Source organism: Apteryx rowi, unplaced genomic scaffold, assembly GCF_003343035.1.
Source record: "Apteryx rowi isolate R43461 unplaced genomic scaffold, aptRow1 scaffold_651, whole genome shotgun sequence".
Taxonomy (NCBI): domain Eukaryota; kingdom Metazoa; phylum Chordata; class Aves; order Apterygiformes; family Apterygidae; genus Apteryx; species Apteryx rowi.
Window position 1 is genome coordinate 192,969 of NW_020450929.1, and position 15,061 is coordinate 208,029.

General features: G+C 41.7%; 1 protein-coding gene across 1 annotated transcript in view; it reads left to right on the plus strand.

Moving 5' to 3' along the window:
• The window catches only part of FANCA (FA complementation group A), a 37,405-nt gene that overhangs the window by 16,150 nt on the left and 6,194 nt on the right, over nucleotides 1-15,061 (plus strand). Inside the window, exons 18-36 of the mRNA XM_026084840.1 lie at nucleotides 626-714; nucleotides 1,152-1,212; nucleotides 1,302-1,351; nucleotides 2,481-2,557; nucleotides 4,395-4,499; nucleotides 5,140-5,282; nucleotides 5,762-5,832; nucleotides 7,343-7,442; nucleotides 8,193-8,392; nucleotides 8,816-8,912; nucleotides 9,157-9,333; nucleotides 10,439-10,512; nucleotides 10,969-11,097; nucleotides 11,592-11,658; nucleotides 11,897-12,063; nucleotides 12,665-12,770; nucleotides 13,923-13,982; nucleotides 14,382-14,486; nucleotides 14,673-14,785. Coding sequence (XP_025940625.1) covers nucleotides 626-714; nucleotides 1,152-1,212; nucleotides 1,302-1,351; nucleotides 2,481-2,557; nucleotides 4,395-4,499; nucleotides 5,140-5,282; nucleotides 5,762-5,832; nucleotides 7,343-7,442; nucleotides 8,193-8,392; nucleotides 8,816-8,912; nucleotides 9,157-9,333; nucleotides 10,439-10,512; nucleotides 10,969-11,097; nucleotides 11,592-11,658; nucleotides 11,897-12,063; nucleotides 12,665-12,770; nucleotides 13,923-13,982; nucleotides 14,382-14,486; nucleotides 14,673-14,785 — 1,991 coding nt within the window. The remainder of the gene's footprint in view (nucleotides 1-625; nucleotides 715-1,151; nucleotides 1,213-1,301; nucleotides 1,352-2,480; nucleotides 2,558-4,394; nucleotides 4,500-5,139; nucleotides 5,283-5,761; nucleotides 5,833-7,342; nucleotides 7,443-8,192; nucleotides 8,393-8,815; nucleotides 8,913-9,156; nucleotides 9,334-10,438; nucleotides 10,513-10,968; nucleotides 11,098-11,591; nucleotides 11,659-11,896; nucleotides 12,064-12,664; nucleotides 12,771-13,922; nucleotides 13,983-14,381; nucleotides 14,487-14,672; nucleotides 14,786-15,061) is intronic.

The window sequence follows — 15,061 nt, forward strand, 5'->3', positions numbered from 1 at the left end:
ATACAGGCTGGTGTCAGGGTAAGTGAATGTACAACAATGAAATTTAGTCCTCTGAACTGAAAGTCCCAAGTGAAAATTTCATTTAATTTCTTCCAAATGTGTCTGATCTGTTTGTCAGTTAAGAAACTGCCATGAGTTGTTGCAGTTTAAGATGTCCTACAGCTTGAAAAAGAGAAACCCAGGGCTGAAGTCCCTCTGCATGGAGTGCAGTTCTAGTAGCATGGGCTGGAATTGAAGAATATTGGTCCTAATTCGAAGTATATGAAACAAAACAGGTTTAGCAGTACAACAAATTCAGAACAGAAACGATATTGTCCCCACRGAGGGCTGTTAAGCAGGAGTATCTGCTGCTCACTGTAGGAGTTGGGTACAGAACTACGTGGATGTTTGGGCTGACCCAGAATAGCTGTTATGTAGAAGAGCCTTATCAAGGCAGGCTGATGTTTCAGGCCCTGGTTTTTCTATCTTTCAGTTCTACTTTGCATATCAGGTAGTTCTTGTTATTCAGTCACTTCCCTTCACAGCACAGACAACTATTACTAACCCTAAAGAACCAGCAGGAAGGATGACTGTCATCATTGGTATCTCACAATATCTGTCTCTCCTTGTTACTTGTGTGAGCTAGCCCCAGGGCCAGGCGCTTCGTGACGTTGAAAAGGCCATTCAGATATTTGAAAACACGAGGAAGATCCCAACGTCTGTGATAGAAGCCAGGTACTGTGTGCTTCTCAAACCTTTTTTTAGCTTAAAAAAAAAAGGGGAAAAGAAAAAAAGAAAGAAAAGGAARGTAGAGTCCAGATCAAAATAACAAAGCAGAAGAAAAATTGAGGATGTGAGCAAAGGAAGACTTGAGAAATTCTTCACACATTATCCACTTCCTCAGTAGTCACCTRAATTGAGGCTATTTCTGCAGTGGATAAAAAGACATATGCACACCTGCAAGAGGAGCCTACCATTATTATAAAAAATAAAAAGCAAAACTGAATAAATGAATAATTTTGGACTAATCTGAACTTGATATTTTTCTGTGATTATTCATGTTACTATGATACTTCTTATTTACAGGAACCTAACTAATTCTTGAGGTAATGAAATGGCACTTTACTGCTTTAAGATGGTTAACTTTTTGTTATCTTTATCCTCCTTTGCAGTATTTTCAGACGACCATATTATACTTCCTGGTTTCTTCCTGCTTTGCTTAGGCCACGTGTGGTTAGTATTTGTTTTTTCTGATCCTCCCATTTAGAAGTGTGTTTGTAGAAAGGTGACTCACTCCTAACCTGCCTGCTTTTCTATTGCAGCTCCCTAAAACCCCAGATGTGCACATGGTTTTTATAGACTCTTTAAAGAGGTATTGAGAATTCCCAATGTTGTTTTCTGTGCTTCTGGACTTTGTCCTCAGAATATTTGATTTTACATCAGAATATCTGAAGCTTTGACACCTTGTCTGCAAGCTGCTGTGTGTTGGCTAACCCACTTGGCACGGCTTCGTGTCCAGGCTCGTTTGTGGCTTGCAGGTTGTGGGTGGGATAGCTTATCTGTAGAGGTGAATGTCTTCAGTTCTGTAATTAGTCCTCTAGCTGCTTTTAAACCTTTTTCTAGAAGGAATTACATGCAACCCTGACTCCAGGCTAGATATATTTATGCAAACTTTAGAGGATACTACTGAATATAAAATTTCAATAAGATGATGAGACCCCCTGTGAAGAGCTCCTTTCTTTGGGAAGGGATTTGGGAGAAGGGGAAGATACAACTTAGTGTGTTAATGCTTCAAGAGCTGTTTTTATGGACAGTAGGATAATGGCCCAGGAGAACACAACCCCTCTCCAAACTCAAGCTTGTCCTGTATGCATGTTTAAAAGTGCTTTCCTGCATTGAAGGAACAGCTTTATTTTAAATCCAGTAATTCTTCTGTAGTTTATCATGGAGAAAATGTCTCTAACGCTGCCTACAAATGAGGCATTTGGTCCTGCCTTGTAATTCCAGCCTGACTCTAATAAGATTGGATTTTTTTTTTTTAAATTAAAGTTGTAAGAGAAGCAGCTGAATTTTAGGCAGCCTAATGTAATGTATTTTAGTACTGCGTGCCTTCCCAGCAGGTGTTGGAGGTCAAACTTTGATCTCCATCACATGCTGCATTTGAGATGTGTCAGTACAGGCTGTCACAACTTACATATTTCTTATGTAGTATATGACTAAGATCACATAAGAGTGTATTAGTACCTATGTATAACACACGTAGTGTTGTGTGAATAGTATGTTACACATGTATAATACTTGCTGTTAAATCATAGGGTATAAATATCTGGCCCTCATGTTGGATGATGATTAAAAAAATGCTTCAGATGCTGTGTGTGATCTGGAACCTCTGTAATTACATTTCATACCATAGCTGTTGCTTATGCTTATATTTAATAAATCTGAAGTTTGAATGTGGTTATGTGGTAGAATAAATGCCTTTTTTCCCCCCTCTGTTGCAGAGCTGATAAAATACCCTCAAACTTGTACTCCACCTACGTACAAGCTTGTTGTGCTATGAAAGAGAAACTCTTGCAAGGTAAAAACAATCAACCTCCTCCCTCCCCCCCCCCCCCCAAAAAATCATGCAATAATTGAAGAAAAGTTAATATTTCAAATGAGGCTCTCCTGAATTAAAAAAATACAAAAAAAAAAATACAGATCTTTAATCTGTATGTAAATATGTGCATGTTATTTATGTCTTATTGAGGTTTAAACAGCTACTGGCTTTCTTTGCCTGTCCTGCTTGGGTGGGATTTTTGCAGTCCGTGCGGAGCTCTGCTCTCCTGAGGCTGCAAATGATGCCTGAGCTAGCTGATTTAAATCTAGCTCRGATACATCTACGTGAATCAGCGTTTGCGGTCTGAGCTCTTCCCAGCTCCAGCCAGCCGGGGTGTGAACCTGGTGTGTCCGTCCCTTGCACGATGGCACCTCTGCTGTCRGAGCTCACCATTGCCTCTCTTTAAGGCTGGATTGCTGTGCATGGCGGTGCATGACATGGGCAGACGGGAGGAGTGGAGCCAGCAATAAAGGGACTGCAGTTCATAGCTTCCATGTGTTTGAGGAGGGGCTCTAATTCCAGATCTCATTGCTAGCCACGTTACTGGCAGCGTGTGCGAGAGTAACATGTATTTAATGAGCTATTCTGTATTTTTCAGCAAATGGGTTTTTCGAATACTTGCGTCTTAAAGTGGGCAAATCCTCAACATAAGTTTATACGAAATGAAAAGGTCAGGCTAGTGAACGGAGATTACTTGCAGAGTGTGTCAGTGATAAGTATAGTCCATATACAGAGATAAATCCCTAATTGACTCCTGCTCAGGACACTTTGGATGCTTGAAGCTTTCTGAAGATGCTGAAGCTCTAGAGAGATGTGAGGAGGCAGTGCTGCTAAACAGCAGATATGCAGCAGTCTGGCTCCGAGAGTTGTCCTGGCAACCGGCAGGCCTGAAGAATTCCTTGATGGCAGGATCAGCAGGATCAGAACGGGCGGCCGGAGCTCTGCGGCAGCCTTTGAATCGCCAGTGACCTCTAGTGGTACAGCCTGATCTGCGTCCCCTGCATCCCGATCGGCCTGATCCGTGTCCCCTGCATCCTAATACGCACCCCCTGCTCCCTAATCCGTTCCTGGGGCTCTTACACAGCCACTGGATGCAGGGCAGGTTCGCTGTATTGGTCAGTCCTGTTCATTAGTGCTCACTCTAGCACATAAAGGTGACTCAGCAGTCAGCTTTACTGTGCTTTTATAACAATTATTCATTTAACCTTGTTGTTTGTTGTTCAGGTCTAGTTATATTTGGCCCATGTATGAGACTCTGGGTGGTTTCTGGAGCTGTGCTGTGGTAGCTTGTTGCTGGTGGCACTTTATTTGTAGTGGTAAAGGGAATTTCCTTTCATTTATTCTTTTTAACAAACAAAAATCCCAAAACTGAGTAACATGTAACATCTGGAGATGTTACATATCGTTGGTCTTGAGGAGAAGCTGATGACACAGTATTCGCAATGTAATGCTTCTCTGCATTTTCTGGCTCTTGTTCCAGTCTTTTGAGGAGAGCAAATRTTTCTGTAAGGGGCAGAGAGCTAAAGCAAGTAGGAAGGAAAGTCTGAAGGGAGACTCCTTTGTTTCTCATCCTTTAAAAAAAAAAAAAAAAAGTTTCTTTTCTAAACTAGGCATAAACTTATAAATAATCAAATAGCATCTTCTGAGTCTAAAAACAAAGCTGTGTATGTGGCAGATTGATGTTTTGGGGTTCTGTTGTAGTTTATAGGAGAATGAATACAGAAAATGTATGCAAAGATTGCTGAACATATTTTATAAACTGATGYAATACACAAAGGCAAGGATAATATGTTGCATTTCTCTCTCATTTATCTAGATGAATCAAAAGTAGAGACCAGCCATTCTGAAGAGCCTGTTGAGCAGCTGAAGGCTGAACTGGCTGAGCTACGCGTGCTGATTGTGGACCAGACTAAATATGAAGGTATGGAGAARGGCAAGTTATAATTACCCATAAGTGACTGTTACAAAAGCCACGCTAATAAAATATGGTTAACRCCAGCCAAAGCAACAGCAGAAATTACTTGCCACTGCTACCCAAAGACTGTAAACTTTCATATCTATATAATCCTTCCAGCTATGAATATATATTTTTAATGTTTGACATACTTCCCATGCTTGAGTTTGGAACTTTGAGTCTGCTTCTTTGTGAGCACTTGGTAGCAGGTCTTTGCCAAGACTGGCAGTCCCGTTCCTGCTGCTAGCATGATGACATGGAGCCCCTTTTGAAGGCTATTTCCTTTCTGGTGTGAAAAACGATTCTTAATACAAGTTGCTAATGGTATTGGGAGGGGGGAAATCATGTTGTCTTCTAAAATAATGATGATGATCACTGTGTTCCAGCTAACACTTTTTGGTCATTAAAGCTTTTCATAACACACAACACTCTCTGACCAATTAAAGTGTATATATTGCATGAAACAAGTAAGGAATTAGTGAAATATATACTCTAATTGTTCTTATTCCTTTCATGCAGAGTTGTAAATCTCAGACCAAGTGGATTTTGTCCAATTCCTGACTTTCATGTCTGTAGTCCTGGTTCTCTTTCTGTTACTCTCTTGCAGATGTGCCAGCACAGATCGCAGTTATATCTGACAGACTCTCAAGTGTCTTGGGTCACAGCAGTGATGAAAATGAAGCTGCTACTTTGAATTCTCAAATCCATGTTAGCATTTTTGTGCCTGACCTGGAACCTTGCCATCAGAGTGTAAGTACCATCTGGCTTGGGATGAGAAATGAGTGGGGTTGATGAGGGAAGAGTGTATTTGAGTACAYGTGAAAGGCTGCTCTGTCAGTGGAAAACAGGAAATACACTTTCCCATTTGTCTCTCTGGTAGTGCCCCACACAGACTATACGTGTGTTATAACCTTCTGAAAGTCATTGGATGTCTGATGGGAAGAGCTAGGGATATATTCTATCAGAGCATTCCTGTGATGAGCTGGGCTTTCTTTACAAGACTTGCCTAGATATTTGTGTGTTGTGATCACTTCTAGGCTGTTGTGGACTTTACTTTCCATCTCTTAGTGCCAGTGGATCTGTAGAACTTGCGGTGAATGTCGTGATGAATGTCACTAACATGTTTGTCTCTTAGTTCTAATGTCAGAAAACATTTTATGTATGCAGCACAAAACTAGATCTAGATAAATAACCCAGCAAGAAGGAATTAGTGTTGTCTCTTGTTCCAGGTTGTTGATCTTCTGCTGACATCGTTCTGCCAAAACCTGATTGCTGCTTCCTATTTTAACCCTCCTGACAGGTAAGATGCAGGTAAAACTGTAGGGAAATCCAGACTACCTCGTGCAGTGTAATCCCAACATTGTCCAGGGGCCTAGGGGGACTTCTCGTTGTTCATACCCAACATGCCAGGCTGGCAATTGCAGTCTCTTTTATCCTGGGCTTCTGTATTCTAAGAACTAATGYGCTTTGATGTGCAAGTGTGTAAATAAAACATGCTTCTTCACTGTTGTTACTAGTCTCTTCAGAATAAGGTGGCGTTTGACTCTACTTTGTACTCTGTGACAGCGCATAAAAACTTTTCATAAATACCATTTTACTTAAGTTGGCACTTTCAGCRGTGGTGGAGTAGGGTGGGGAATTGAAGTAGGTTTTCCCCCTCCCCCTTTTTTTGTCTGTGATTTGCTTGCTGATATTAAAGATCAGGAGGGCAATGTTTGTCTCTTGACAGGAACCACGGGAGTGTCTTGGCATACTCGGTGCTTTTGCAGATCCAGGCACCTCAGCCTTCAGCCCTAATGCCATATGCAATATAAATGAATGAGGCATAAATTTTAATGCTGAGGGCTCAKGAAGAGGAGCATGACGCACCTCCCTTTTCCCTTCCCCTCTCCCCCCCTTAAGTGATTCAGTTTGATTCTGGCCTGTATRAGCTGTGAGGGAGCACTACCACTCATCCTCTGCTGAGTTACCCTTGGAAGCACTCTATTAATGTGATTTCCTTCATGATGTAGCAGAAATCTGTAAATGTTATGGTCAATATATTTCAATGGAAAAATCCCTTTCTTGGCGAGTACCAACGTGCTGATGAACTGCTGTAATCCTGGAACCCAAACGGTGGTGGCTGCTGAGCTGGGTAGCTGCCTCTCCAGAGTGCAGCAGCCTTTGGCAATCAGTGCATCTTTCCCTCTGTTTTATTTCGTTTTGGCCTGGTGACACAGGAGCAGATGAATCTGTATTGAAAACCTGTATTGCAAAGTAGCTGGAATGAACAAGAGCATTGCAGGAAATCATTTCTCAGCCCGCCTCCCCCATCCGATATCCTCTGAAGAGGGTTTGTTTTCCATCAGCTGGGGGGGCTGTAGGGATGCTCTGTAGGAAAGTCCTCCCTGCTGTCCTCCCTCCTGTAACAAGTACCTTGTCACATTGCTCCTTTGTTGCTCTCGCTTTCTTTTGTTCCCGTTTATTGCTCTGCCTCTGTCACTTGTGCTCTGTGTCTCAAAAAGCTTTCTGTGCTCCAGGCAGCTTCCTCCTCTCCTTGTTGTTGTCTCAAACTCCTCTTTGGCTATATATTATCAAATATTTGAGGTGGGGCACTGGTAATGTTCATGTCTTTGTATGGGTCCTCTGTTTAGATGCTCCACAAATGACGCTTCCTATGAGTCTATAAATGGAATGATAATTGTCTAGTATTTACAGCCACGTATGGCTCAGGTTCATTATGTTTAACCATTTGAAAATACCTCTTCCTGTACTGGGGATAAAAAATGACATAAGTAATAAAATGAGCGTGTGGTTTTTACCTTCTGCAGGCAGGGATCGTGTTTGTCCCTGTTCGTGAAGATGATGTGCGGGCACAGGAATCTCTTACCTGCCCTTCTGGGCAGGCTCTGCCAGCTTATTTATCATCAGGTTGGTTGATCATCTAACCAAGAATCACATGGTTATGGTGTGCTAAAGGCTACCTCAGCTCCCTCTCCTGAGCCATGGGGCATGTACCTGTTCGGACTACGCTGGGGTGTACTGGGGGAGGGACTTTGCTAGCTTTCAGGCTTCCAAAGCATTTTCATTTAAGATAAATAGTCCAGCTACTTTTTAACAGAAGCTGAAAAAAGCACGGTTGTAAACAGAGCTAAAATAAAATAAAATAGTATAATGCTTAACTCCCAAACTTTCAGGTTGTATATTTGAATTGTATCCCCCTTTTTAAAAAGAAAAGTAAGACCCTAAGTCTGAGGTGTGGCAGTGCATGGTTTTCTTCCAAAGAGCTGTTGGTTTTGTTTCCTTCACCCAATGATACTGAAAGGGTGAAATTAAAAGGATAATAGTAGTTTAACTGTCATAGAAGCTAAAAAGCCTTGAGAGTCTCAAATTCTGCTGGACTGAAGTTAGAGCTAGTTGCTCCAAGTTGTTGTGCTACAGATATGCACCGATTTTGTTGTAGGTTTACCAAAAATAACTGTACTATTTCAAGGAGGGAAGTATATTTTTTTTAAACCGGTGTCTTTTGTCTACTAAATTGGTATCGTTGCACTGATTCAGTCAATGCACAGAAGCAGTGTTCTGCCACTTGATTAGTTCTGTTTTTTTCTGAAAAAGACTGCTTTGCTACAAATGAAACATACCTCTTCCTCCAGTTCTTTCCTTATGTTTGGCTTGCAGGGTCCTTCCCTAAATGATGCTCATATTTTAGGACTAGCTGCTTTTGTGATCCACTTAAGTGAATACAGATCTTTAATTCCTGAAGTGGAAGCCGATTTGGGGATTTCTCAGCCTGTTCCTGAAAAGATACTTTCCATTACGGAGTACTGGAACTTTTTGCTAGTGTGCAGGACAGAAGAGTCCTTTGCCTTCTGCGTGAGGTGAGCTCATGCATCCACAAGCGCTTGCTTCCTTGGGTGGTGGGTTATGTTTGGCAGAGGAGGGGTGCTGGTAAAGCTGTCCTCTTTTTGAGGAATGTGTGTGCGGCACAGAGGTGCTATCCAGAGGAACAAGCTGATGCTGGCCCAATGTGAAGTAGCATCCCGATGACTGCATTGCTTGCTGAACAAAGGACTGACTGGGTGCTGCAGAAGTTTTAGTCTCTGGTTCTAAACTTTGTAGCTGTTAATGTACTTGGGTTTGCGAGCCCATAAATAGAAATAGTCCCAAAAGTAAAGAGGTTTGGGACATGTTGCTTAAAACCATTTTTAACACTCATTTTTTGCTTGGTGTTGGACTTTCATGAATGGATAAAGTATGACTGAACTAACCAGCTAACTGAATTCTYTCTCTTTCTCTGTCAGGTTTTGTACTGCAGCAGTGTCTTATCTTCTCTGCAAGTTTTCATCCCTCTCTCATGATGGTTTATGTGCCTTGCTTCCTCCTAGCCTTGTTAAAAAGGTAAAGGGAAAAAAAAGTTCTGCTATTGCTCATGAGAAAAATCAGTGTCAGTTCAACTTTCCATTGCAGACTTCTGTGCAACTACAGCTTTTTCAGAGAAAACTRTATAAAAATGCATCTTTGTATCCATTTGTATCCATACTATTTTGTGTATTTGCTCATTTGGCATCTTCACAAAACCAGAGTTTGCACTGGGCCTTTTTTCGTGATGCAGATGTGTAGGGTTTTTCTGCCTTTGTTTTAGTTGCAGTACACTGTGCCACGGCTGAACTTGGAAGCTCGAGGAATCATGTATGAGGAGGGTAAAACTGAACTAGTCTGGAGTTCCCTCTCGTGCCCCTCTGTACACTACAAAAGAGCCAGCCTCTGTTTATGGAAGCAAGCACGCTTTCAAGAGCTCTTGAAGGAGAAAGCATTCCAGGTATCAATTTTTTTTCAGTGACCTAACTGTATTCACATCATAATTTTAATTTTTCAGATCTGCCTTTTACAATTTCTTAATCAATGATAAAAGCTTCTTGTAAAAACTTAATATCTAAAAACTTTGTGTCACAATTGGAAGATGTTGTGTGCTCTAGGTCATGTGTTCCGTGTTATCTGTAGATTTTGATGATGATGATAAGGTAGAAATAGAAAACTGTAGAAGTAAAGCCTTTGTTTTCAATGTATTTACAAAACCAAAGATTTTGACAAGATATGCTATTTCAGTAATGAAGYTGTCAGGAACTGTAGAGGAAAAAGCCTGTTCATGATCCTAACAACATCATAATGTGTACAAAGTGATGATGAGAGTTAAATAACTGAAGGTACTTGTTTGCTTTTTTTGGTGCTTTGTCTAAATGTCAGTGTTGCCCTGAACCACCTGTGTATCTTGAATTGTTTGGCTCTGTCTGGCTATGAAGTAGGCTAACGTATCTCTCATATTCACTTTATACCATCCTTGCAATTTATCTGATTTGACAGGATTTTTTTTTTTTTTTTTTACTCCATTTCATATAAAACCAGCTTGGCAGATGAGTTTGTCGTATTACTAGAATGATTTGATGTGCTTTGCTAGCTTTAAGTACAAGACTGAAATACCTTTGCATTATAACTTTTCTTTGATGCTTAGGCCAGTCTGTCTGACTACAGTGCCTTGTTCATTTTAACATTTATGTCTAATAACATACGTTCATTCTGGTATCTAGACTTTAAGAACATGGGCACATCTGGAGATGTCAGAGCGGGGTTGGTGTGTGTGTGTGTGAGAGAGGGGGAGAGAGAGAGGGAAGAGATGCTTTATAGGCTTGTTTTAAGTAAATTTTGAAAGTCAATGGGGTTTTAGTTTAGATTTCTTGCAAGAAAAACAGTACAGGAACTGTCCTTCTTGGGCTGATATCTCCCRGTTTCAAATCTCTTAATCTGCAATGGGTTGTGTCTGGGTGTGGGGGAAAGGTGCATTTTGTGCTGGGAAGAAGGTGGCTGTTCTGCATAAGTTACTTCGCCTTGCTGGTCTGCCCTCTTATCTAAATTGTGGCCTTTCACAGTTATCTTTCAGAGAGTGGCTGCTGCTGGAGCTAGGAGTGCACCCTGAAAAGGATATTCTTTCTGCTTCAGAAAGGTAAGTGCAGAGGGGCTCTAATAAAATGGGAATAGTTCAATAGTCTTTTCCACTGAAATTAGAAAAGTGTTGAAGTTCAGGAGGTTAACAATAAAAGTAAATTAATGAGCTGCTGTGGGACACAAATGTCTGTCAACTCCTACATTTTGCCCAGAGTTCAAGCAATGCCAGAAATGAGGTGTTTGTTTTCACTTGAGGAAGTTCCCCAAGATACCCTCTGGCCTGGATATACAATTCTTGCAAATAACGTTTCACAAAACCTCCCCATTTCCAAAAGCAAGAGATAGCTGACATCAGTGCACGTGGTGTCTGGTGCATGGCTCTTTTTACTTCTGCACTTGTGTGGGTGCTTGTATCTGACATTCCACTTGACTTGGTGTGTGAACTTCATTTAAGGAAGAGAAAGCATTAAAATGTCGTGATTTGTTTCCTAACTTCTCCTGTTTTATATTGCAGACACGACTTCCATTATTGGGCTATTTATCAGTGGTATCTTCCAGCACCTTCTGCTTCTGGAGGCTGTGATGGAGACCTGGAAAAGGCGTGTGACGTTATTATCAATACCATTCTGGATTTCTCACAAAGGTATTCAGCATTGCGACTTGCACTTCTGYGGATGCTATGGTTCTGCTAATGGCCTTGCAAGCCAGGGTTTGTGGGCTTGTGTCTTGCRTGGGCCTCTGTTCTTCTGAGTGGAACCGATTGCCTTCTTATGAGTCTGCCTGCAGGTGGAAGCTGGGAGGTGGCTCTGCATGACTCATTGGTCTTTGCATAAGAATCTTGCTTTAGGTGACAGAGGTCTTGAGGTGAAGTCACAGGTAGTCCCTAGTCTGTCTGTCTTTTTTTAAGCTGAATTTGTATTCAGGTTTGTTTTGTCCAGACTAGCATCAGCTAGAAGCTGGAAAATAATAAGGGAGGCTTAGAGGAGAGTTGCTGTCTGACCTGCAACTTACTTAAGGAAAATTAATGTTAGAGCATTAATTAATTAATGTTCTTGTAAAGTCACTTAATTTTATTTGAGCTCTGTTATCCTTCTCAGCCAAACAGGGATAGTCACCTGATATGTCTCTTAATTTCAGGGTGGACCTGGGTAGCTATGGCCAATTGAAGATGTCTGTCAATCCTGATATTCTCTGCAAGTTACAGGTGATTTCAGATTGTGATGTGTATCCATCTATCTAATCCTTGAATTTGTCCTGACAATTTTCTAATATCTCAGTGTATGTGATGCTAACTTTCAGTTCTCAGCTGTGAATAGTGGCATGGAAATCCAGAAACAGATTTTCTTATTGATCTCTTTCCATTATTTCAGAGAAATGTAGAGGGTTTGAATGCAAACTAATGTATCATTCTGACAAACACTGTTGGTTTTTTCTCTGTCTAGGAAATGGTGCTTGAGTTGAGGTGTAGGAGAAAGTTGCTTTCTGGCTGCTCAGATGCCAGGAGACACTTCCTGTTTAGGGCTTTCCAGGAAAGATTAAAAAACAGAGAACATGGTTCTGCTCTAGGTGAACAGTTATGGAGGCAACAGGAGCTGCTGCTGCAGAGAAGGTAAGTACAGATCTGAATGGCTGTGAATAACTCAGACAAAACTGCTCTTCARAGGAATTATGTTGTGTACTTGTGCAGTTGGATAGCCTCTCCTGTGATTCCCTAGTGAGCATAAGATGACACTATAAATACCATGGTAAAAAGGGTTTGTAATATTGTGCAAGAGGTATTCATTCCCTAGCACTTGCATGCTTCAGCTCCTGTTCAGTGTGCCATTTTGGGCTAAAAGTGGTCCCTGATGGTAGACTGAATTTCAGGAACAGCACATCTTCCTGGACCGTTTACAGCCAGCAACACTCTTAATCCCACCACTTGCGTTAACCACCATTAAAATACTCTAATTGCTCCTCTAATCTAAATATACGCTTTCATTTTTGAGCCATTGCTAATGTCTTTGAAAACGGTCTGTATATCTCATTGAAATGCAGGTTCTTTTCTGGGCAACTGGAAAAATTCCTGGTGTGGTTTCTATCAGTATGTTTGAGACCTGACGTACTCTCAAGCTCCCCTGAAAATCAAAGTCACATGATCTGAGAGTGTGGAGGTTTATTCTGTTCTTGACTGCAACTTTGACTTTTTTTGTTTGTTTTCCCTACCTAAGGATTCTGGTAGGGCTCCCTGCATCTGCTCTGATCCTGACTCGTCAAAAAGGAAAGAAAACAATGTTGGACTGTGAAGATTTCTTTCATTTTGTGAACTCGGAGCTGGTATGTACAGCTAGCTAAAGAATAACTTCTTGTTGGTAAATGCTCTAGATAAAGACCTTAAACTTGGGATTAAGATGGGAATTAAGATGCAATCAAACCTGAAACAGGAACTTAGCTTCTATCAGAACAGGAAACCTGTGTGATAGGGAGGTTCAAGTCATAATACTTGAGTCTTTCCAGCCCCTAGCTCTGTAGATGTCCCTGTGGCACTTTGTCTGCTCTGGRATGACTTCTGGGTTCATTCATTTGTAGTTATGATGGTCATTTTGTGTTATTGAGAGAGACTCCTTGGGGAATAGTGTAGACAAATCTGTGGTGGAGCCAACAAGCATATCGCTGGCTGGAGGTGGGTGCGTGCACAGTCCTGATCTGGGTAAGATCACCAGCTGGTAATCACGAACTAGCCTGGTAGTAGCTTAGCTGATTCTTGAGCAGTAGGATCRTTCTTTCCATTCACGTGGTTCATGGCAACATATGTCTTAATTGTGCTTGCACTTGCAGCAGTCTTGGGGATGTTCTTGTGTGGATACATCATCCTTCAGATAAAGGCCTCATGTGCCCTGGTGGGCTTTGCCGATGTTGGGTTAGAGAGAAACCTGCAGTGTTCCTGTGGAGACCTAGGAGCAATGGACTGACTTTGAGCTCTTTGATTTCTCTTGTGCCGGGACATTAAACCATTGTCCTGTGTTATATACACTAAAGAAATGTTTCGAAACATCCCTACGGCTTCTTGAGGGTAGAACAGTTGACTTGCAGGTCCATCATTGTTTTGTGCTCTGAAGATAGCCATCATTTCTATTTATTCTTTTTGATTGGTGGCCTTTTCAAGCTCTTTTACACTGTTGTACTAGGCACAGCCAGAAACCTCTATTCRTTCAAAAACTATTAATCAAACTGCTTTTGCCATTTGCAGCATGKGGTAAGCAGGACCATCTGAAGTGCTTTCCTAGTGCTGGGATTGCACAGCACTGTCTAGCCAAAGCTGTTGCTTCATATAGAAATGAAGTTTCTCTAGTCAGAATAAATACCTAGGACCTCAGAGGGTAACTTTGTGCTCTCTGAGTCCCATTGTGCAGGGCATCCAAAATGTTTAAAGAAATCCTAATTCAAAAGGGAAGGAAAGAACTTTTTTCTCTCCTTATTTTGCCACAGAAGAACATCTGTTCCAGAGGGTATGCACTCTCCTATGATATCACSGCTCACTTCTTCAGGGTAACTGCTCCTTTTGTCATTCTGTTTTATTTTCCATGCTAGATGGTAGGAAAATTTTTTTTTTCTTTACCGGGAAGCCTGATTATGTGCTATTCTTAGAAATGAGATGTGCCATTTGTACAGTTGTTCTGAGAACTGGTGCAAATTTGAAATCAAAGAGCAGTGATCCAGCAACGTGAAGAAAAGTAGCAGGAGGGAAGTGGAAGAGGTTACCTTTAACGTAATACAGCAATGCTGGTGGGAGAAGGAGCAGCTGTTGGGCCTGTATTTCTTTTGCTGAGCCATGCTGACCCCTAGAGTTATCTCTGGTTAGTTTGCATATAGGTTTGCAAGGTACTTCAAAGCGGTAAATACAGTGTGCGTGTGTGTGTGGTCACGTTGTAATCTACCCTCTTCCAGGGCCTGCTGAATGCCAGCTTGGACTGTGAAGATTCAGCAGAAGGGGTCAATGATGTTCTGACAACGTGTCAAACCAAGTGTCCCATCATCCTTTTCTCCGCGGCGGTAAGTGTTCATATTTCATCTTTGTTTATTTCGAGTGCTAGATGAAAATTCAATACCAGTTCAAAACGCTTGTTTTAAACTTTATTTTATGTGAACTGTGGAGCGTAAGGGTAGTAATTTTTAAAGCCCTGCTTTGTCCCCTGTTCYGCCACCACTAATGCTGCCGGTGTCTGGCTCTCTTCATAGCTGTGGTGGCCAAGGCTGGAGCCAGTACTTTGCTCTCAGTGGAAGAGACTCTTTGGAGTGCCACTTGCAGAAGAATTGCAGAGGCTGAGGGAGTGCTGGTGCTCAGCTGCAAGGTGTGTATGAGGAACCTTCACGGGAGTCTGTAGGCAGGAGAGCCTGCTCTGATTTAGCCTGGCTCTGGCAGAGCAGCATGCAGGAAGGCTGCTCTCTGAGGCAGACCAGGTTTCAGCAGGCAGTATGAGATGCTAATGGGGACTGCGGCTTGTAGGACAGCTCTATACRGATTCCTTTGTAGAGATTTTTTTTTTCCTAACTCAAAATGGGTCATTATAATTATTTAGTCTGGCYTTCTGTGTAATATGGGTCAGAGCGTTTCACCAGAAGGAAAA